The 23,928-nt window shown below is 31.8% G+C and overlaps 1 protein-coding gene across 2 annotated transcripts in view; it reads right to left on the bottom strand.

Annotated features, from left to right (window-relative positions):
- Positions 1 to 19,073, bottom strand: part of LOC145239835 (nucleoporin NUP35-like) — a 42,911-nt gene extending 23,838 nt beyond the window's left edge. Inside the window, exons 1-4 of one of the 2 annotated variants that reach the window (XM_080103382.1) lie at positions 18,889 to 19,073; positions 6,859 to 6,961; positions 6,636 to 6,742; positions 3,196 to 3,298 (exon numbers count right to left, since the gene is read on the bottom strand). In XM_080103382.1, the coding sequence (XP_079959508.1) occupies positions 3,196 to 3,298; positions 6,636 to 6,742; positions 6,859 to 6,961; positions 18,889 to 19,058 (483 nt within the window). In that variant the 5' untranslated portion in view covers positions 19,059 to 19,073. Of the gene's footprint in view, positions 1 to 3,195; positions 3,299 to 6,635; positions 6,743 to 6,858; positions 6,962 to 14,728; positions 15,595 to 15,693; positions 16,083 to 18,888 lie in introns of those variants that run through there. The other variant, XM_080103383.1, reaches the window with a different exon arrangement.
- Between the last annotated feature and the right edge of the window lie 4,855 nt (positions 19,074 to 23,928).

The raw sequence follows: 23,928 nt of genomic DNA, 5'->3' as shown, positions 1-23,928 counted from the left end.
AACATCAATAGAAAAAAAAATGTAATTTTTTTAATTTTTATTAACTGTGTAAAAAAAATTTTTTTTTTTTGTGAAATAAATAATTTTTAAGCAATTTTTTTTTTTTTTTTTTTCAAATAAATAAGTGTTAGCAAATGATTTTTTTGTCCAATAATTACTAACAAGTGGGTGGATTGTTTTTTTTTTTTTTTTTGTTTTTGCTGATTTAACTGGGAGTAGTTCGAATCTTTTTTTTTTTCCAATGCCAGGAACATTTTCTTAGAAAAATGTTTATTCCTCAGACTTTTGAAGGGCATCAGATGACGGGAAATGTAAGGACATGTAAGGAAGCTCTTCAATAACAGGGTAGCTTTCAGTGATGGGAGATAATATGGAGATAAATGGATTGCTACCAAATTTTTGCCTCCACATAAACTCTAAAAGTTATGTGTGCAAAAGCTTTTTTTGTTTATTGCACTGTTTGCCTTCCTTCCACATACACTCCACACTATTCGTAGTTGCCTGCGTTTCAGGATCTATGATGTGAAGGCTGTGGTTCACCGTTAAATGGTAATATCCCTCTCCTCCCACTTTGCTATATACCTTCCAACAGTCTGATACGACCGTGGTCCCCAGCAGAATATATTTTTTTTATTAGTGGAAGGAGGATTTCTGCATGCTACCCTGTTATTGAAGAGCTTCCTTACATGTCCTTACATTTGCCGTCATCTGATGCCCTTCAAAAGTCTGAGGAATAAACATTTTTCTAAGAAAATGTTCCTGGCATTGGAAAAAAAAAAAGATTCAAACTACTCATCAAGAAACCCTCATTATCAGCAAGGTCATATCCACTGAAAACCCAGACCGGTGTGAGTAGTTTGCCGATGTTATGTTTGCGTTGGTTGAAAACAGACTTGTCTATTTCCGGCAAGATTGTAGTTTAGGTGGAAAAATAATCTTGAACCCTTTATCGCATAAAAGAAACTAATTTCCCTAATCACCGGTATGTTACCATGTCAATAATATATAAACAATAATATAGGTATTTCAGAAGTTGTTTTTGAAAACAACTTACAAAAAACTTCTATTTATATTGCTTTTAATTAAAATAAAAAAGGTTTTCGTAGGTTACAATTATGAAAAGTTCTATTCATATTTAAATGTCTTATATGTTCAGTGTTTTTTTTTTTTTTTGTACACAATGAATACCTTTTTTAATGAAGGTGCTAGTGCAGAGAGTGATCTGCGCTATTTTTTAAATCGTATTTCCAAGTTTAATCAAAGTTTTATGATATTTTTTTTTATTCAATTGTAAGGTTGAAGTATAGAATAGGTACAAAACACCCTCCCCTTCCCATGTTAAGAATTGCTTTTTAAATAATAACGTTATTATTTACGTCCGGATCACTCTCTGCACTAGTACCTTAATGATAAACAATACATAAATAGAAATAATAAATTATCAGACTTTTAAAAGTTTAAGTTTAAACAATATTTTTTTTTAATTTTTAATTAAAAATTGAATCACGTGATTATTATTATTAAATTACGTGAGTAGTTATAAACGATACAAATTAATATTAAACACGCGTAATCTCTTGCAATTTATTATTTCTCTATTTCAAATTTAAATTTATTAATTATAAAGCATTTGGTACTTATGTATTTTTGTTACCGTGCTAAAAAAAGGTGCTTAAGATATCGTGAAACGTTCTGTTTAAAATTAAAAAATGTTGTTTAAAATAAAGAAGTAAAAAATGAGAGAAAAAAGATCGTGAAATGGTTTAAAATAGATAAGTAAAAAGTTGGGCTTCTTTAAGTTGTTTTTGAAAACAACTTCTGAAATACCTATATTATTGGCATAGTAACGTACCGGTGATTAGGGAAATTAGTTCCTTTTATGTGATAAACGGTTCGAGATTATTTTTTCACCTAAACTACAGTCTTGCCCTATTTCCACCATATGGCCTGGACCTTCTATCTGCCAGGGATTCCTGACAAAATAATCCTGGCAAATGTCTCCCAGGAAATTCTTCCAATCGACTATAGTGTGCGCTGATCCCAACCCACATTCACGCTTGAGGTTTTTACTCGTTACCAACTTGGAACGCCCACAGGTTTATCAGTTCGATAATGCACGCGATTTTCATCCATGATTTTTGCGAAGGTCCCAGTCCAGATTGCTGTCCACTGTCAACATTTAGCACTGCCACATCTTCAGCCATAGCCGTTGGTAATGCTCCCTCACTTGTGGCCGCAGGTTGCACATTTTATCAATTTTGCCGTTATTAGTTTCTGCTGTTGACAAAAAAAGTCAACTATAGCGTCCAGTGTCTGGAACTGTTGGGCAAGGACGGCATTTTTTTTTTTTTTAGATCTTCTCTACTCTTCCTGATGTGCATGTAAGAAATGGATTTTTTTTTTTTTCCTCTTCCAATTGGTATCCAAATTCTCATCTACCGCTTGGGCAAACGCACCCGTGCATAGAGTTGAAACTCAGCGTGCGGCGTTGTGATTGACTGATCACCATGTTATGTCAGACAGAAGCCAAACCCGAACTGTTCATGTCGTGTTTCAGGGAAAGCTGAGTTACGTCTTGTTCAAAGGATGCATAAGTTCCAGTTTTATTATGATTGAGATAAGTAACATACACTTTTAAACAACCATTGCAAACCCACTACAAGCACATACTAGGTGGCTGCAAGTTTGCTAAGTGAATCATCATCATAACAGTGTACAAACTTGAAAGAAAAATAACTTTTAAATAGCGTTTCTTTTTGTGTGTTTTGTTGTTAGTGTCTCTCATGGAAGCCGCTAGGATGACAATGACGAGATCAAAGCTAAAACAAAATTTATGATTAAATGAAGTTCCACAAAAATCCTCTTTTGATACAGAACGTGTTAATTCTTCATTTGTTTTGCTACACAAATGCTTGTTTTGTGTAATAATGGAGACACAGTAACTGCCTGCATGTTTTTTGTACAGAGAAATTAAGCTTTATGGAATTTCGTTATCGATAATCATCAATATTCTGCCTGATGCTTTTCTCAGTATTTTTATAATATATATAATATAATTATAGGAGTTGCAATGTTTTATGTTCAGGAAAAATTTAGAAACCTGCCATAGATGGATTTTTTAGTTAGTAGAATATAAATTGAACTCTGTAACGAGAGGTGGAGTGGTAGAAAACAAAATGATAAAGGCAACGATACCTGTCGTGTAGAAGTATCTATCGCAGGTGAAGATACTGAATTTTCAAAAAGGCTTTGAACTGGAGGAGCTGCACTACGGTCTTTATTCCTAAGTATTTCACTCCTGGAAAGATAAAAACAGGAAACATGAAATAAGAACTTGCTTTAAGAGAAAAAGAATATATTTTACTTAGCCAGTGTTGTCACGACAACTGTACTTAAATTTTGAAGTATGCATTTTTTAATTTTTTTACCAAAAATTTTGGGGGGGTGAGTAGGTACTTGAAATTTAAATATAACATTGTTTGATCATTAAATTATTGTAATTTTGTTATGGCAATGTTGTTTGTTTTGGTTTCTTCCTGATTGGAGACTTCTAAACTTTCTGCAATGAATAAAATGCACTGCATGACTGTGCAATCCTTAGGCTCATATTGTTTTTAGTGTCAGAGTATACACAATATCATATTTAAGCATATTTTACGACCGGGCAAAGCTTTTTTCAGGGAACAATTTGCTGATCATGGGTTCTGAATTTGTAAACTTCACTTGCTGTAAGAGGAAGAATGTTGGTTGAATTTATTCAGAAAATTAGTTTGTTTATTTCTGCCACTTATCAACAAAAGATTAAAATGGTTGAATTGCTTTAGAAGAAATGGAAATGAATTATGGTGGATTTAATATCATAATTAATTTCTTTTTTTGATAAACTTATTCCAAAGTTCATTTAACATTTAATTCTGAAACTATTATCTATATGAAAATGGATGATATATGCTGATTTATCTTATCAATTTTGAAATATTCTTCAACTTTGCTCAGTCGTAACTTTGCTTCCTGTGGTTGTAAAAAAAAAACAAAAAAAAAAAACAAATCAAACACCAGTAGAGATGGACTTCTATGTTTATATAGCCTGTAAAATTTCAGGCATATCCAATCAAATTTAACCCCACGCATATGTATCCCAACATAACGTATAAAATGTAAACATTGAAAAACTGTTTCACATTTTGTCATTTTTTTACCATTTATTTTTCATTTTTAACTTGGAGCATAAAAACATTGAACGCATAAAAGAAAAATAAATTTTCATTGGAATGCTTATTTTATTCTCTTTGCATCAATGTAAATCTTTTAAAAATTGACCAACAAATAAAAAAGATATGACTTTTTTGAAGCACATTAGGTATGTAATATTGCCGATGTTCACGAAAATACAGCCAATGCTATAAGAATATGAAGTAGACACACAAGTGGTCAGACAATGTTATTAATCCGGAAATTAATAATTTAGACACCATTAATAAGCTATTATGTTAGAATAGCAAACCAATTTCAAAATATTGTTTATAAAATAAAATTTAAAAAATTTAATGCCCTTCTAACCTTTTGTTCGTGTTTATTTTTTTTCCTTCAATGTAAGTTCTCAGATATTAAGAGGCCCTTTCCTTAGGCTAACACTTTATATGATGTTCTCCTATACCAAGCAAACATTGAAGAAGTGAAGACACTAATTTTCTTTTTCCAACTGGTCTCTTGGTCTTACAGAATTCCAAGACAAGAATTCATCTGGTCTGGTAGAGTACCCAGTTAAGTGTTGTCACTAAAGGTAACATCACTGGGAGAAAGTGCAGCATTCCTCATATGAGCCAGTATGTGGCTATGCTAAGGGAATCTTATTCTGTGTGACTTTCTAAAACATAGATAATTCATATTTCAACAATGCTTCTAACTAACCATAACTTTTTTCACTATCTAGATGCCAAATTAAGATGGGTCTACTTTTTGCTACTGTCATTTTGTATATTTTTATTTTAATATGTAGGTGGTGCTGGTGAAGTGGACTGACAACTCTGCATGTCAGGTTAGAGATTTTTCCATTTGATAGCACTGTTTTTACTACGGGTGTTGTATTATATCCTAAAAAGAATAGATACAAACTAACAATAGAATCTACCTAAACATTTTTTTAACCTATTTATGTAAGACTATTGTTTGCGAAGGAGCTTCTTGGTGTGTCAATGTCATGGGGATGTTTCTGGAAGTTGTCACGTCCTGAGCATGGCAATCCCGGGTGTTAGACACGATGAAACAATAGGCAAATACCCTTTAGACCAAGGGGTTGATATGTCATTGGCTATGCCTTTGGGTGGGTCATCTCTTTGAGTTCTTTGCCAGCATCATTACTGGCCGGAGAGCTGTGCTGAAATTGAACACTGTATGAAATAGTGAACAAGGCATCTTTTTTATAAAAATAAATTTTTATCTATTTTAGCTATTGAGGAGCATTTTTAACTTGAAACATATTCTCGACAAAGTAAAGATTCCAACTTTTTGCGACTCGGCTGTGATGGTGTCGCAGCTTCAACTGAACTATCTCTTTCTTCATGAAGACCTAGATAGAGAGAGACTTCACTTCTAGCAGTGGTCACTCGAGGTGGATTGAGCTGGCTTTAATGGTGTTAACTGTACCACGCGTCAATACCGGCCACTCTCGATGATCAGCTGCAGAGTCAGTGACATGATCCAGCCATTCGCAATCCCAGCATTAGACACCAAAAAACTAAAGACCGGATATGAGTTTCATGTCTGCCTTTACCGTCACGAGCCATGCCTTGAGTTGGCCACCTCATCACTAGCGCTATGATAACAGAATATTCTTTTCATTGTTTTGACTCTCGAGTATATATCCAACACATCGTATGGTCATATATAAAAGTGGAAGACTTCTGTTAAGGGAAGCAGGTGAAAACAATTTTGTTTATCTAGGGACAGGTATTATTCTAATATATAAGGGTCGTTCCAAAAGTAATTCATCCTATTTCTGAGCTTAAAAAAAAATATTGAAGAGTTATGAAGATGGGAGTGGTACCTTTTGTACTTCAAAAGGTATTTTTCTAGTCACTACCGCTATTTTCAATGCACTTTTGTTAGCGATGAGGTGGTGGTGGTGTTTTGGCATCTGAAGTATGCTTTGTCACTCTGAGATCAACAAACTCATCTGTGTTGACATCAACTGCATTAACTTTATAAACATTTAATAGGCACCAGTGAATGTTAATCGGTTCAATTTTTTCTGCATGCAGGAATTCAAGGACACATCTCTGCTTCTGACACATGTCCATGACAGGGGTTTCTTTCTTAGAGAGTCTAACATTGTCAATATCTACAACAAAGAGATGAAACTTTCAGGTCATGAATGCATAAGTCCAGTCATCATACCAATGCAATTCGTGTGGAATAAAAAAATAAGAGGCACATCCCTCGTTTAAAAAAAAATAAAGTAAAGATGTTTTCAACAACATACTAATTTGTTCATGTCACTGGAGGGGATTCTGCAAATGACACAAGTTAAGCCATCTGCTCTACTCCTTTCATAACAGGAAGTTCTAACTATACAAGTACATTTAATTTACTAAGATTAATATTCGTCTCCAACAGCATTCATAACATTTACTTACCTCTGAGGAGGAGGAGTGACCATGTTTGGAGGGGAAACTTTCGTTGGTTGAGGCACAGTCAGAGGTGACGGTGGCACATGACTAGATGACCAGCGGAGTGGACTTTGCTGCAAAATAAAACAAAATAAAATAGATGAATAAAATGGAAAATTCAATAAGCTAATTTTTTTTTAATTTCAAAAAAAAAAAAAAAAAAAATTTTTTTTTAATCTCTAGTACTTACTGTTCTGCCATGTGGTGTAATATCCCCCAAGAGATATCCAGGCAAATATTGACTTGGTGGAGTGTGAACATTTGGGGTAGATGCACCTGGGGTCATCATTTTGCTTAAAATAAAAAAGTTTTAAAATTTAATGTTTTATTAAATAGTACAAAATTTGTAGAGAAGTAAAAATTTTTTAGAATGACAAACACAAGGAGAAAATTAATAATCACCCTTCCATGGCCACCAGCAAAAATATGTGAAGTTTATACAACACAGTTGACAGATATACAAAAAGGAGAGGGTGGGTGTGACAAACAAATATTGACTAAAAATATTGATGCTTGATTGGATAAAAATCTAAATATAAAAATTTTATTTTGACCAATCAAAAGCATGTAAATCATATACCTTGAGGTATATGATTTCCATCTCAATTATACATGCTAATTTGCTGGAAGTCAATTGAAATCATATTTAAACAAATGTCTCAGCTCCAAAAATCATTCTCGTTCCTGTTCAGCCAGACAGGACTGTCTAAAAGGATGCACACAACTATGTTCCCTCGGACAAATTGCTAGACAGACAAGACAGCTGCCACATACCCGACTGAAGGCAACTGGAAATCATGATTACAACTAGCTTGTCACGAAAGGTTATCAAATAATAAAATAAGAGAAAGGACAGTTATGATCAGAATGCACGAGTTTGTTTTTCTTCTTAGATTTCACAAGACTCCAACTTACTCCTTACTACATAGCAATGTTTTAATGCACGGTATAAAAAATAAAGCACAAACATATCTGTTGAGCTTTATTAGGATTTGCTAGCTAATATGCACAAACACGGCTGAGTGTCCTCCAAGTCCTACAATCTTCAGCCAATGTGTTTGCTTGGTTTATGTTCATCCATTCAGAATTATTGTCTGTCTTTTTTTTGACGAGATTTCAAGCCACATCCTTGTATTATGCTTTCAATGTAGATTTTGCAAAGTTCTTCACTTCAATGCTGAATGTGACCAAACAATCTCAAGAATTTACATTTGAAGACGGAAAATATACATGGGATGCTAGTGAGTTTTCACAATTTTGTGATACTGCTGTGATCAGATAGTTTATTTCCAGTTGCTTGCCTTCAGTAAGTTTGTGGCAATTTGGTCTCTCTAGTCAATTGAAATCATATAACTGAATTGTTGAGGTGTATGATTTCCATGCTTTTGATTAGTCGAAATAAGATTTTTATCCAATCAAGAGAATCCATATATTTATACAATAATGAAGCACATTATGTGGTTTTGGAAAGTTTCTACTTTTTGATAATTTTATGGTCCAGTTAACACATTCAAGTCTGTATAAGACTACAGGAAGAATATATGTTCAATAGATTTTCTGATTTTGTATGGTATGCACTCAGAAGTTAGGACAGTTTTATTTCTTGTGGAAGCTGTCCAACCTAAGCAGATTCTGTGATTTACAGCAGGTTGCCTGTCGTTAGATGAAGACAGCTTGTGCCGAAGGTAAACAAACTTTGTAACTTATTTGATTTGTTGGCTGCTGATATTGATGTTAAGATGAGTATTTCAGTAGAAATAGAAAGCAAATCAGCATGATCAATAAAAAAAGAGGTTGGGGTGGAATCAGCTTGCCACAAACACTTAAAATGTTTTCATTATTTTATTTATTTTTTTAGAAAACTTGTATTGCATAACACAAAAATTATATTTGGAAATATTTTTATAAATATTTTTTAAATAAATTATATTCATATCATTCACTAAAAAGCTACTTTTCATTGAACTTAAGTTTCGATTCCTATTTTTAGTGACTCCTGATTATCCAATGAAGCATGCCGCCATTTTGAAAATAAATTGGTACTAGCATATCTATTTTAAAGTTTTTAGGTCTTACCTGGCACAGGTATTGTTCTTGGTCTTCGGGCCAGGATCACTTAAAATAAGTTAATTGGTCCTAGGTCAATGTAGGGGAAACCCTTCATACTGAGACAATTACTATTTATTTGGATACTGCCAGAGTGTCCCCTTTTTGGGGAGGGAGCTGGTTTCCGCCACTTTAAAAACAACCTTGTGTCTAATTTGCTTTCAAGGGGGAAGCACAAATACTTATTTAACACAATTTCAATTCCAATATATTCAGCATGTCAATCTTTAAAAGAAAAAAACTTTTTTTTGACCTAGTGCACATCGCCTTTGCAAAAACTTGAACTTCATGTTTACCAAATTTGCTTCTTAATTCAAAGGTTAAATATTTATTAATTTTGAAGATTCATACAGGTAAATAGTGACCAAATAGATTTGGCTAACATTGAAATTAGAAGCAGGTTAAGAAAGTGATATAAAATTGAGCGCCCGTGCAGTTTAACATCCGACAAATTGTTTTCATTTTAGTAGAGTTCAATCTGCAGCAAAGGAAAACAATCACTTAAGTTATCTGAAAATAGATGTAAGTAACCTCAATTTTGAAGAATTTATTTATTTTTACAATAAAGCAACAGAAACCGATTGATTTCTTACAAGTGTGCAATTTTATTTCTTCCCCCAATATATATACTTGCTGAACTGAAATGATATTTACACAAATAGATGTAACTTTTAATTTTAGGAAAATATTAAAAAAAATTTTTTTTAATTTTAAATAATTTCTTTTAACAAAAATATGCAATCAAATGCATGGTTTAAATTATTTTGGGAAAATATAAATTTTTATTAATTCCTTTTACAAAAATAATCAAGTATGTTATTTGACATTTTTCTGAAGGGGGGGGGTATAATAAAATGTCTATATTCTATTTTAAATGTTCAAAGAAGTGAGGCGCTTTTTGTAATATAGACAACAAAACGAAAGTGTATTGTATATAACAAATGTTACTAAAGGCAAGAAAAGTTACTCTTCTACCTACCTGGATAGTTACTTTTTTTGCATGCATGTGTGTATCTAGTTTGAAAGACAAGTAGTGCCAATTTTTAAGTTAGAACAAGAAAAAAAATGATCAACATGAGATGGTCATGTGAGGAATTTAGATAATCGCTCAAAAATCGAAAATTAACCAACATACTGATAGAAACCCGCCCAATAAATGTTACCGTGACATTTATTGCATGGGTTTTTGCCAGTATAGATTTGCTATTTATTAGGCATCTCCAAATTCTTGTGTAAAATTGCCAACATTTTACCTGCAATGTCATCATTTTGTGTCTAACTTAAATTATGTTAGAAATTTTATGGATAGTCTATGCTCGACAGAGCATGCGATTTAACTTCCTTTTGCTTTAATCACAATCGAGAGAACAGAAACATAAAACTTTTCACAACTAAACAGAAACAGTTGCCATTTAATTTTGAACTGAAATTAATACAGACCCAGTCAATAAATACCTGAAATTCTTGATTGTGAAAAGTTTAGTTGGAAAGTAAATTTAGTTGTTTGTTTGTTTATCGGCACCATTCCTGTGACTTCAGCATTTTTTCATAAAGAGCAGTTTCTCTGCAAATTTTCTCAATCCTGTTAGCGAGCAGGAAGCCTCCCAAATAGTGACTATGACATACCCAGTCAAGTTGTTCAAGTCCAGCATCCAAATGGTCTCAGCAGCAGTAGTTCAAACAGCCTTTTTTCAGAGCCAACTACAACTTATTGCAAATCAAACTGCCCTTTTCAGAGTTAACTACCACAAACTATCTGCATACAAATTACTGAAACCACTTTTTACAACCAGCAAACTCCAGTCCCCCAGCGGTTTCCAGTGGCTACTAGATTCCAGTGGCCACTGGCGTCCAGGTAACCTGTTCCAGTGCCCTCTGGCATCCAGCTACTTGTTCCAGAAATATAGAAAATGGGGGAACTGGCATTTTTCTTAGATGTGAACACCTTGAAGATTGCAAATACAGGGGACATATTTTTTCTTTTTTTTTTTTTTTCCACGACTTAATGGTTGATCTTTTGTTTTAGCCGATAGCGACACTTTTTTCTTTTTTTAACTAAAAACACAATAGCAGTTGTTCTACTCAATGAATTTTCGTAATTTTTTGAAACCTTACTATTTTCGACATGACAAGTATTGTCATGTTTGTTTACAACCACACATTTAAAAAAAAAAAAAAAAAAAAAATCAATCTGTCGACTATCTTAAACACTCAGACTTCTAAAACTGGTTCATCTAATTTTTAGAATAAGTTTTTTAAAAAGGTATTTCTGGTGACCTTCAACTTTCTTCATCCTGTGTTAACAAAGGCTTTTTTGTACGAAACTAGCAGCTGCAAAATGAACAGATTTTTGGGGGTCAAATTGTATTTTTTTTAAATAAGGAAACGAACAAAAAATTGGGTTATTTTTTTTTTGTTTTTTTTTTTTTTAATAAGGAAACAAAAAAAACAAAAACAAAGAAAACAATACAATTTGACCAAACATTGAAAAAAAAAAAAAAAAAAAGAATCTTGGTTCATTTTGCAGCTGACAGTTTCGTACAATAAGCTTTTGTCAACACAGGGTGAAGAAAGTTGAAAATAACCGGTAGTTAAACTATTTCGGTACTTGTACAGTTTAATCAAGACATTAAAAAATTAAAATATCAAAAAAAAAAAAAAAAAAAAAAAGAAAAGAAAAAAAAAAAGTTACATTGTACGTATCTGTTTTGAATTGAAGTTCTCCGGAAAAAAAAAAAAAAAAATTCACTTAATTTGATCGATAAGTTTTTTTTTACAGCGGAAAACACGTTTCTATGACAGCGCGCTGGAGGCAGCCATGTTTGGATTTTTAGAACACACCACGGGGAGATAACTCAGTCTAGCGCACCGACACAATCCTCTCCATTTTAAATACTAGCTTTTCTTCCTAAAAATCAAAACATGGCTAGGTGCGTCAGAATCTTTGGGGAATTTTTGACACCCTTAACACAAAACTGCTAATAAAATATACAAAACTCGTAATTTCTTTTCTTAAAATGGGTTGTTTAATTTCTTTAAGGAATATACTTCCAAAATAAACTATTAAAGTTTTTCAAAAATAGAAATATTTTTTATTTAAAAAAAAGAAAAAAAGTCTTTACAAAGTGCATGCGGATGCTTACGCAACCATTTTTTCTACATAATGAAATGAATTGAATTTTACGAGTTTCAACTTTTTCAATGTAAAAATCTATCAAAATCTTTCTATTGGTTCAATTTTTAAGATATTTTCAGGTTTAATGTGAAATTTTATGCTCTTTCCAATAAACTGAATATAATATTCTATCTAGACAAACGTTGTTTTTTTAAATTCACCCCCCCCTTCATTTTGAAATGTCTATTAAAAAGAAAATAATTTTCTCACCTAAGATTTATATATCACAAATTGGAGATAAAAGGTCAATAAATAAAATAATCTAATTTAAAACAAAAGAATAGTTATGTGCAAATTTACCTGTAAAGTCAAAAGTTTAAAACCTTAAAAAAAAAAAAAAAAAAAAAAAAAAAAAGATTTTTTTTTATTTTGAAAATATTGTCCTGTAAAAATTGGACACCTACATCAATTTTTTCTATTTCATTCAATGTTGTTTTCTTTTAGATTTTTGAAAAAAAAAAAAAAAAAAAAAAAAAATTCATTGCATAAAGAAATAAAATATTTTAAATGAAAAACTCATGTAATTTAAGAGAATGAAAAAAAAAAAAAATGGAAAATTTGTCAGCGTTTTTTTTTTTTAAAGTAAATTTAATTATTCAACTGAGAGTGAAATGTAATCATTTTTCAAATACAGTGACACATTATTAACTAACTTGATTGTTGGCAGCAAACACATGTCAGAAATTCAAAGGGGAGATAAGACACATATCAGCACTTCAAATGTCTGTTTCTTTATATAGTTACTACCGGGAAATATATTTAGTCTAATATGTTGTTTTACGTTTTTGAAATAATTAAGTATGGCGGTTTTCGGCCTCCGTATTTCTCCACTGGAAGAAAGAGAGACAGAACCGATTGTGAACCTCTCATATGACAATTTAAAATCGCGGTATTTTTGAATCCTTGCTTAAAAAATTCTTTTATTTAAAAAGTACATGGAATATAAAATATAAATATGGATAAATTCTTAACAATGAAGAATGGAAGCACCCATTGATTATTATTTTTATAGGTAAGTGATTTTTTGGAATTTATATATATTTTTATATTCGAAGTAAGTTAAAATCCATTGATTCTCTTGAAATCTTTTTTTAAAGAAAACCGATTTAAAAAAAAATATTGCATATTTTTCTATTAAACCTTTTATTATTTTAAAATTTGGTCTTAGCTCCTCTTATTGAAAAAAAAAAAAAATAGGGTTTAAATTACATTTTTCAAGTAGTTCTAAGCTTCAAAATACAACAAGTAATTATTCAAATTTTTATCACTCATTTTTAATGGCGACATCTGACACTGCTAAAACATGGCTACCTTTTGATCAGTATCATAAATTGTTTTGTCACTGTAAAAAAAAAAAAAAAAAACAGCAAAGAAAAGAAACTACTGAATTAAATTTAGTACAAAATTTTTTCGGGGAACTTCATTCCATAACAGATATGTGCAATATAATTTTTTTCGATATTTTCATTTTTTTTTTTTTTTTTTTTTTTTATTAAAATAATGGTACTTGTGCTAAATACGGATTTCGTTATTTTTTTTAAATAGGATTTTCAAGTTTCACTGTATCTTTTGCTTATTAAATTGTTAGGTGAAAGTACAGAATATTTACAAAACACCTGCCACTTCTGTATGAGAGTTATGATGCGAATGTTTGTATTTTAGTTTCAAGAACTACCGATAGATGTCGCTTGTCAGGAGTCGATAACTCTTGAATTTTGTAAGTTAGTGCAAACCAAAATTATATTTTTATATAGTCTTTCTGTACAAAACAAAACTCTTAAACCTCTATAAATGTTTCATATTTTTTATTTTTGCTACATTTTTATACAACCTTACCGAAAAAAAAAAAAAAAAAATTCTAAAAACAATCTATAAAGGTTTCACGTTTTTATCCAATTTATTTTATTTTCAGTTTTTTGGGGTTTTTGTTTTTTTTTTATTACATTTTCACCCCAAACAAGGCACATTGCCACTTTGATGTACTATCAGGGACATAAGCATCAGGGGTACTGTGTAGGGAGTTGGGCAGCAAGATGTTGACTTACTCATTGGAAAAAAAATTATCTTAATACATTAAAATTAAATTTTGATATATTTTTATATAATAAATGTTTCGATTTTCATACTTTTGTGTTATTTCGTTATATATTTTTGCGTTATCGTAAACACTTGTTTATATTTGAGGTTCCACTAGATGGCGGTTCTCTTTCTAAGAACAGGGGTAGATAACTCGTCTCTGATGCTAATATGTAATTGTCATACAGAAGTGCCAAACACCCTCCCCCTCATGTTAAGAAATTCCAGGTTTGTATTACTATACACAGAAGTACGAAAAAGTTGTCAAAAAACAAATAGATAATAAAGTTTAAACATTATCAAAGGCAAGATAAGTTAATTTTCTACCTAACTGGATAAGTTTTTATTCAATGTAAAATGGGTATTCGGTTAGAAAAACGAGTAATGGTCAACACTGCTGCTAGGTACGTGAAAGAAAATTTCAAAGTTAACATATCTCAAAATGGAACAGCTCAGCAGAAAGAGTATGCAGAGACCATTCTAATGATATTTGAACCACCTCTGTAGGACAAATAATAAGTTACAACAATTCTTAAGCTGAAATTTGAGGCTAATCTTTGACAATAGAATCAATGGATTTCCTTAAAGTTGTGACCGATATCAAGATTTTTCACAGTTATTTTGTCCTAACTTTCTTATTTCTTGTCCGATTTCAAAAAGACAAATATCACTGGAGAGCTTATTAAATGGAGAACAAGAAAAATATATTTTGAAAGTTTATTAATGAATTATTTACAAGATTAAGAGGTAAAGGGGGATGCTGGGGCGGAAGATACAGTCAATTACTAAGGCAATATTACATCCCCGCATATGAAGTCTGCTGTGTGGAATCCTTTCTACTAAAACTCCAGATCTCTTCGCATATTGCTTAATGAGAATGGGGATGTTATTCATAGGGACATGATTCACTATAGAATCATATACAAACATCCTCAATGTCCATGGAGTATGATCGCCCTTCTTTCAACAAACTAGTGTCCATTTCACCAGCTTTCAACGCATCTACCGCTTCCTCAAGGATAAACTTTTCGTTCTCCATACTCTGGATCGTTTCATTTTTTTCAGTGAGTTCATCCCTCAGCATTTTTATTTCCTTTGCACTCGACACACATCCACTGCAGGAAGATGCCTTAAGACGTTGTACATTGCGCCGCATTTTATTTAACTTCTCCTTTGTTTTTTCCAATTCTTGTACCAAAGAATCCTGTCTGAATTTGGCTTTGATATCGCGAATCTTATTGTCTTTCATGGTAAGCTCCAGTTTGAGGCGATTGATATCCTGATTGAGGTACTTTACTTTGTTGATCCACGGAAAGTCAATTTTGGATTTCATTTCACTGAGTTTCTTTCGATGAGTTTCTTTCATAGCGGAGTGCGATAACGAAAGATAATCCAGCCTCTTCTTCAGGCGACGTGGGGTGAGGTTGTGTTTTATCCGAAGAGATGAGCGGATCGTAGGAGTTTTCTTGTCAGGGGTAGCAGGTGCTGGCTCTTCAGTGGAAACGTCTAAAGGCCTACTGACTGGTTCTTCAGTTGAAACTTCATTGTTGAGATGGAGGTGCTCTTGACCTGAAATAGAAATAGGAATCTTCAATGACTTTGACTGGACCTTGACATATTTCATTTATAAAGTTAATAAATCGAGAGACTTTTAAAAACACTACTTACAGATACTGCTTGATGAAACAGGTGTGGATGACACTGCCTCCATGGGCTGGGGCTTGACTAAAGTATAGGCTTCACTGCACAGGTTTGAATACTTGTTCATGCCTTTATCGGAACTGACATCTTTTATTTTCTTGGCTCTATTCAATAGGGACTGAACTTGAGCGTATGTAATCAAGCAAGGAAACTTTTCGATGACAGTGTCAATAGTCTTTTTAATTGATCTACCATTGACGGTGTGAATGAAGAGCAGGTGTCCATTCTTTAAGTTGTCCATGTCGTCGGGCAAAGCAGCAAAATTATCAGCTAGATACTGCCGCATCTTGCCCACTTTCTCTCGCAAAGCCTGTTGCTGCTTCTTTGGTGGCATCTTTCATTCAACAATAATGCAACTTTGAATACAAAATCAACAAAATATTAATCCTTAAACCAAAAATAATCCATTTTATAGACTTTATTTCAAATGTTAACAAAGAATGTAAACAAGCCTTCATATTTTTTTTAAATGTGAAAAAAAAGAATACCTAGATAAATATTTCAGTCCTTTCCCACTTATTTTACAGAGATTCTATGTCATTAAATTTTTTTATTGTTTTGTTTTCGCCTGTAAAAAAAAAAACCTAACTGATTAAATTAAATGATTTTTTCTGTATGAATACTTTATCCCATGACGAGTACGTACGGTCGTACGATGTATATTTTTTTTTAGTATTTCCATTTTTTTAATGTCATGAATAAACTGCAGAAGCACCGTTTTTTTTTTATTTCTCATCATGCAAACACCCATAAATATAATTTTGAGCTGGCCTGGGCGTGGCTTATCACTCGCTCGGATTTCTCCGTAAAATGACGTCACATGCTGCCATCTGACGGAGAAAATGGACGGTAAGTTCAGGAAAATATGTTATAAATAATAAACTAGACAAAATACTGTTAGAAATTCGCTCATTATATGTTACCGTGACATAAGTTGGCATATATTCGGTGGTTTTTTAATAGTATTTTGTCTAGTTTATTATTTATAACACCTTTTCCCAAACATACCGTGTTTAAGAGAGTGGCCGCCATTTTGAATTTTCCAATACATCGATAAACACTGCATGTTTTTCGAGCTGAATAAACATGTTACATTGAATAAAAACAAAAAATATATCCAGTTTGGTAGAAAAGTAACTTATCTTGCCTTTGATAATATTTGTTATATATTTGTTTTTTGACACCTTTTTCGAATGTGTACAGTAATACAAACCCAAAATTTCTTTTAAATTATTAAAACTTTTAGAATTTAAAGTTTGATAAATGTGCATAATAAAAAATATTTTTAATTTTAAAAATAACTCTTGTATTTTTTTTTAATTGTAAATTTGTTTATTAGTTTATTATAGAAAAAAAAGCAAAGTAACAAAATGGAAGGAAAAAAAAAAGCAGCTCGAAATGATAAAATAGAAAAAAATACATTTTGCCGTTTTCGGTTTAAAGAAAGTAAAATAATTTAAATCCTGAAAGTTCATTATGCCGAAATAAATTTTAATAATTTAAAAGAAATTTTATACTTTTAGCCAGCCGCAGTCTGACGTCATTGCCGTTGTTGGAAAATATTTGTAAACAAAGTGCGTAGGTTAACGAAACGATATGACGTTAGTGAAATTTTGAAAATTTTCGTAACGGCTTCACATTTTAGGTAAACTCAAAACCAATGAAGGTAAAGTTATATAGGCTTCATATTTCGCACAAATAAGGTTTAATATCTATATTAACGAATATATATAGTTTCAAAACTATTACAACTTACCTTCAGGTCTAATAATGATGATTTAAATGACACAAAACTTCACTTCAAAAATTTTTACACTTCTACTGAACGTATGGAAATAGTTCAAATACCTGCATGTAGCGAAACATGTGTGCTACCTCATCAGTATCCCTGCGCCGGGGGGGGGGGGTTAACTACACCGCAGGGACCCTGCGGTGTAGTTAACCCCCCGGATATAGGTGCTAAGGGCAAATCTATGACACATACCTCAGTGCACAGAATTACGGCTTACTCAAGTTTACCAGTGCCACTTAACCCTCGCAAAAGCCTTGGCATTTTCACATACCTACTGCTGCCGTAGAACAAAGGATGGTTGCGATGTCTTTGAAGACTCGATAATATCTTTAAAATAACAAACAAAACAAAATGGTGGTAGAAACTCATCCAATAAATGATTATCGAGTCTTCAAAGACATCGCAGCCATCTTTCTTGTTCTCCGGCAGCATTCAACATTACTCGTTTTTAGAACCGAATAAATATTTTACATGAAATAAAAACACTAAAAACTTATCCAGTTAGGTAGAAAAGTAATAAATTATCTTACCTTTGATAACATTTATTTGTTATATATTTGTTTAACAATTTTTTCGTACCTCTGTGTATTGTAATACAAACCCCCAAATTCCTAATTAATAATGTTATATTCAGTATGGTCCATATTTTGCACAAAAGCACCGAAGTAAATTACGTTATACTCAAATTTCAGAATTTTTCAATGAAAATTTTTGTTATTCGGACTGCTATTCTCATCGTGGTTGGTGTGTTCACAACGTTTCGACCGCTGCAACCTCCGATCTTCTTTATGTGCATCTTTTCAAAGCTTTATTTGCATTATTGTCAAACTGAAAAACCTGGATGTATTTTCGAACTTAGCATATGGTGTAAACGCAACGGTAACGGGTGTTCTAGGTGTTCTGGAGATTCTGGTTCAATCCTTACTTAGGACAATAACTAAATTAAAGTACAAAATAAAAATTGATACTTCTATCCACACATGGCCAAAGCGGAATGAGAACATGGATTAAATCATTCCGGTAAATTCCGTATCGAAGGCTACATCTAAAACGTAGTTTAAACATAACTAAGATGAGAATAGTAGTCCGAATAATTTCAGGCAATTTAAGTTAAATTCGTTACATTTTTTTTTCTGTAGTGGGGCAGGTAATCTCAATATTCCATAAGAATCTTTCACTTAGTGATACAAGCACCAAGTGAAAGATTGTTTCAGCCATCTGGCAGATGGCTGAAACAATCTTTGGCCCATCTTCCCCACTATGAACTTTTTACGGTTTGTGTGGGTTATTTCTGTTCTTATTTACTTTATAAACAGATCATATCAAATAAAGATACAAAAATTGATAAATAGTAATTAAATAAAGCATACCTTGGATTGTAGTGGTTAGAATATATACCAGGAAGATAAATGACGTTAAAAGAAATAGATTGAATAACAAAAAAATTAAAGAAACGGTTTCGAAACAGAAAAACAAGCCGCCGTTTAACCGGAAGTGAATGTTTTAGCCTCGTTTTCAGTTGCTTTTCATTTCGTTTCATTCATTGGTTAAAAAGTTTTCATGTTCGAATTTTCAAAAAACTTTTTAGGTATTTAGATTTTGTTATTTTTATCCTTGTTGTGAGGTGTATATTAATAAAATTGTTAACACTTTTGCGTTTGTTTGTTTTTGACAATTGTTTTTCACCTCTATGTGACTTGTATTGTATTTTTAGTATTTACTATTGTAATAAATACAATAAAAGTGTAATGCAGTAAAGAAAAATACTTGTGTAGTTTACGGACGGTGCTGAAACATTATTCTTAGGAATTTTATCCTCAGCCCAAAAATTATAAATATAAACTCTGCATAAATTAAAATATAATATTTAAGTGGACTGTACAACCGGGCAACGCCGGGATGGTACTACTATTTATTGGGTACTATATAATGATCAATAGAGAATTAATTGGCTCTATAATAATAAATACGAAATCTGTTGCGGGACTACGGGTGTCGATGTTAGTCACTCCTGCAAACTCAAAAAAAAAAAAAAAAACAATTTAAAAAATTAAAATAATGCATAAAATGGAGTTGAACAATCAAACAAAGATGACCGAGGCGGAGAATAAATTTATTTTCTCAAAATCGTAAATAAGTGAAAAGAGAAGACCAGAAAGCTTCTTCTTAATGAGTCTCTTCCAGCGACTGAGGTAATTATGAAGTAAAAAAAAAGGGATGAAGTAAAGAATAGATACCCCGTAGCAGACGACGACGCCTGGCGGTGCCAGGCGCACAATTCAACTAACACCGGTGATTCGACCTTGACACAAGCACATGGCGTCGGTTGTTTTTAAACACGTCAAATTGCAAACATGCTCGAATATTCACCAGCATTTTTAAAAAAATATATTTACAAAACCTTTGAAGATTTAAAAGAAAAAGTATATATTTACAAAACATTTTTTTAAAATAAGTAACAAAACGAACGTATTTAAATAAAAGATATTTCAATAAACGGGTGTCTCTTTCTGTTTCGGATTTTTGCGACCAAGATTGATTTTTATGTGCCGTGTTTTGGGGGGTTCTGTGTGCGTTTTTAAGACAATTCAATATTTATTCTTTAAAACATTAACTTCAGCGACAATTAATATATTTTCAAAATAATATTTTTAAATATTACATTTTTACGAATATTCGCGAGCAAGATTAAAAAAAAAAGTTCAAATAAAGACTGTTTGAATAAAACTTATAAAAAAAGGTTCATTCTATACGGTTTTGGCCATTTCTTTTTTGTGCGTTTTTGATACAATTCAATATTTATTTACAGTGCGATGTATGTCGGTGGTCAGTGAAGGAGAAATCCTTTTAGGCCGAGGCAATTTTTTATGCATAATAAAATCACAAGTATAAACAATCGAGATTAAAAAATATATTATTTTATTCATATCTTTTTTTTATAAGTTTTATTCAAACAGTCTTTATTTGAACTTAATGGACTGTTTTTTTTTTATTAACTGTTTTATTCTTTTTATCAAACAAAAATAGAACTTTTATAATAAAATATATATTATGGACTGTTTTTCAAACATCGAAATTTTAAAATTAAAGTTTTATTTAAAAAAAAAAAAAAAGACGAGGTGTTTTTTCTTTTCGAGATATTTTTTTTCACCATTTATTACTTTGAAATTTTATTCACCAATGAAATGATAAAGAAAAAAACTTTCCGTTAAATATATTTTAAAAAATTATTATAAAATATCTATAAAGTCTATTTTTATGTCTGTAAAAGTTTGTTGAAAGTTCAAATAAAGTTTATAATTAAATTGAAAAAAAAAAAAATCGTCTTTTTTTTTTAAATCTTGCTCGCGAATATTCGTAAAAATGTAATATTTAAAAGTATTATTTTGAAAATATATTAATTGTCGCTGAAGTTAATGTTTTAAAGAATAAATATTGAATTGTCTTAAAAACGCACACAGAACCCCCCAAAACACGGCACATAAAAATCAATCTTGGTCGCAAAAATCCGAAACAGAAAGAGACACCCGTTTATTGAAATATCTTTTATTTAAATACGTTCGTTTTGTTACTTATTTTAAAAAAAATGTTTTGTAAATATATACTTTTTCTTTTAAATCTTCAAAGGTTTTGTAAATATATTTTTTAAAAAATGCTGGCGAATATTCGAGCATGTTTGCTATTTGACGTGTTTAAAAACAACCGACGCCATGTGCTTGTGCCAATGTCAAGGTCGAATCACCGGTGTTAGTTGAATTGTGCGCCTGGCACCGCCAGGCGGCGTCGTCTGCTACGGGGTATCTATTCTTTACTTCATCCAGTCCTTTTTAGGAATAATTAAACAACATAAAAGTCCATCGCTTACTTCAGCCAAGAATCAGAAAAGGGATAAAAAGTCTGTAGCGGTCTAGGGTATAGAAGGGAATACGTGTTCATCTCACATCGGGTCACCAATTTGTTGAGGTGGTGCAAATTAGGAATAATGAATTGCATTGAGGAAGGAAAAATGAATTGCTTTGAGGAGGAACGAACAACGCATTTATTTGAAGTAAACGAACTAGAATTTATTTCGTGAAGAAACACATGAAAGAAAAGGGTACAACACGTGTTTATGTCCACGTTCGTCTCTCACTGTTTACTGGTGAGAAGGACGGTCTATTGTAGTATGGAGAGAGAGAGAAAATTAGAAAAAGTCAATCCAGGCCATGGAGATAGAAAACGTATAAAGTGTAGGTACTGTTTGTTAGCTTTTTGCCCCACATGGTAGCAAGTGGCGTGAGGCACGTGTGTGCGCGCGCCTGCCGAAACAGCGGCGGCTGGTGCGCCGACCACTCACCTCAGAAGCTGGTCCGAAAAAAGGAAGATGCTGCTTATTGCTCTTGCTTTTATAATTGTTTCCGGTGGTCTTTTGCGCATGTGTGGATTTCCTTTGAAAGGGGAAGTGACGTTGTCCATGTGTGCGTACGTGTGTGCGTATGTGAGTACATATGTGTACGTTAGCATGTGTGTGTATACACGTGAATTTGAGTGTATATATGCGAATGTGAATATATGTACGTGTGTGTACATGTGTACGTATGTTTGTGTGCGCATATGTATATGACAAGAAATATGGCTTGAGATGTGAACGCATGTTTTTGTGTGAGACTAGGAAAGGCTCCCACAAGTCCATCACCATGTCAAGAATCAAATGATGGATGCACACGAGTTTAACGTCACCGATGATGGAGTCAAGCTATTTTTTTATGGCGTGCTGTGCTGGCGTCAACTGACTGGTTTTGAAGCAAAATGCCCTTTTTATAGATTTCAAACCAGCTCCATGGAAGCTGCTGAAAAAAATATTTTTAAATTTGCTTTCTTCGTAATCCAATTGGATGAAAAGGGTTTGTATTACTGTACACATAGATTCGAAAAAGTTGTCAAAAAACAAATATATAACAAATAAATGTTATTAAAGGCAAGATACTTACTTTTCTACCAAACTGGATATATTTTTTGTGTTTTTATTCAATGTAACATATTTATTCAGCTCGAAAAACATAGTGTTTACCGATGTATTCGAAAATTCAAGATGGCGTCTCACACCCTCTTTAACACCGTAAGTATGGAAAAAGATGTTATAAAATACTATTAAAAACCTGCCAAATATATGTCAACCTATGTCACGGTAACATATATTGAGCGAGTTTTTAACAGTATTTTATCCGTTTTTTTTATTAATAACATCTTTTCCCACACTTACCGTGTTAAAGAGAGAATAAGACGCCATCTTGAATGTTCCAATACATCGGTAAACACTGTATGGTTTTCGAGCTGAATAAACATGTTACATTGAATAAAAACACGAAAAATATATCCAGTTAGGTAGAAAAGTAAATTATCTTGCCTTTGATAACATTTATTTGTTATATATTTGTTTTTTGACAACTTTTTCAAATCTATGTGTACAGTAATACAAACCCATTTGTTATATATTTGTTTTTTGACAACTTTTTCGAATCTATGTATACAGTAATACAAACCCATTTGTTATATATTTGTTTTTTGACAACTTTTTCGAATCTATGTGTACAGTAATACAAACCCATTTGTTATATATTTGTTTTTTGACAACTTTTTCAAATCTATGTGTACAGTAATACAAACCCATTTGTTATATATTTGTTTTTTGACAACTTTTTCGAATCTATGTGTACAGTAATACAAACCCATTTGTTATATATTTGTTTTTTGACAACTTCTTCAAATCTATGTGTACAGTAATACAAACCCATTTGTTATATATTTGTTTTTTGACAACTTTTTCTAATCTATGTGTACAGTAATACAAACCCATTTGTTATATATTTGTTTTTTGACAACTTTTTCAAATCTATGTGTACAGTAATACAAACCCATTTGTTATATATTTGTTTTTTGACAACTTTTTCGAATCTATGTGTACAGTAATACAAACCCATTTGTTATATATTTGTTTTTTTGGCAACTTTTTCGAATCTATGTGTACAGTAATACAAACCCATTTGTTATATATTTGTTTTTTGACAACTTTTTCAAATCTATGTGTACAGTAATACAAACCCATTTGTTATATATTTGTTTTTTGACAACTTTTTCAAATCTATGTGTACAGTAATACAAACCCATTTGTTATATATTTGTTTTTTGACAACTTTTTCGAATCTATGTGTACAGTAATACAAACCCATTTGTTATATATTTGTTTTTTGACAACTTTTTCGAATCTATGTGTACAGTAATACAAACCCATTTGTTATATATTTGTTTTTTGACAACTTTTTCAAATCTATGTGTACAGTAATACAAACCCATTTGTTATATATTTGTTTTTTGACAACTTTTTCGAATTTGCTTTCTTCGTAATCCGATTGGATGAAAAAAAAACAACA

Source organism: Euprymna scolopes, chromosome 19 (genome assembly GCF_053919585.1).
Source record: "Euprymna scolopes isolate OS-2025 chromosome 19, ASM5391958v1, whole genome shotgun sequence".
Classification (NCBI taxonomy): domain Eukaryota; kingdom Metazoa; phylum Mollusca; class Cephalopoda; order Sepiida; family Sepiolidae; genus Euprymna; species Euprymna scolopes.
Note: the sequence above shows the minus strand (reverse complement) of the source record. Positions and strands in the feature narration are given on the sequence as shown.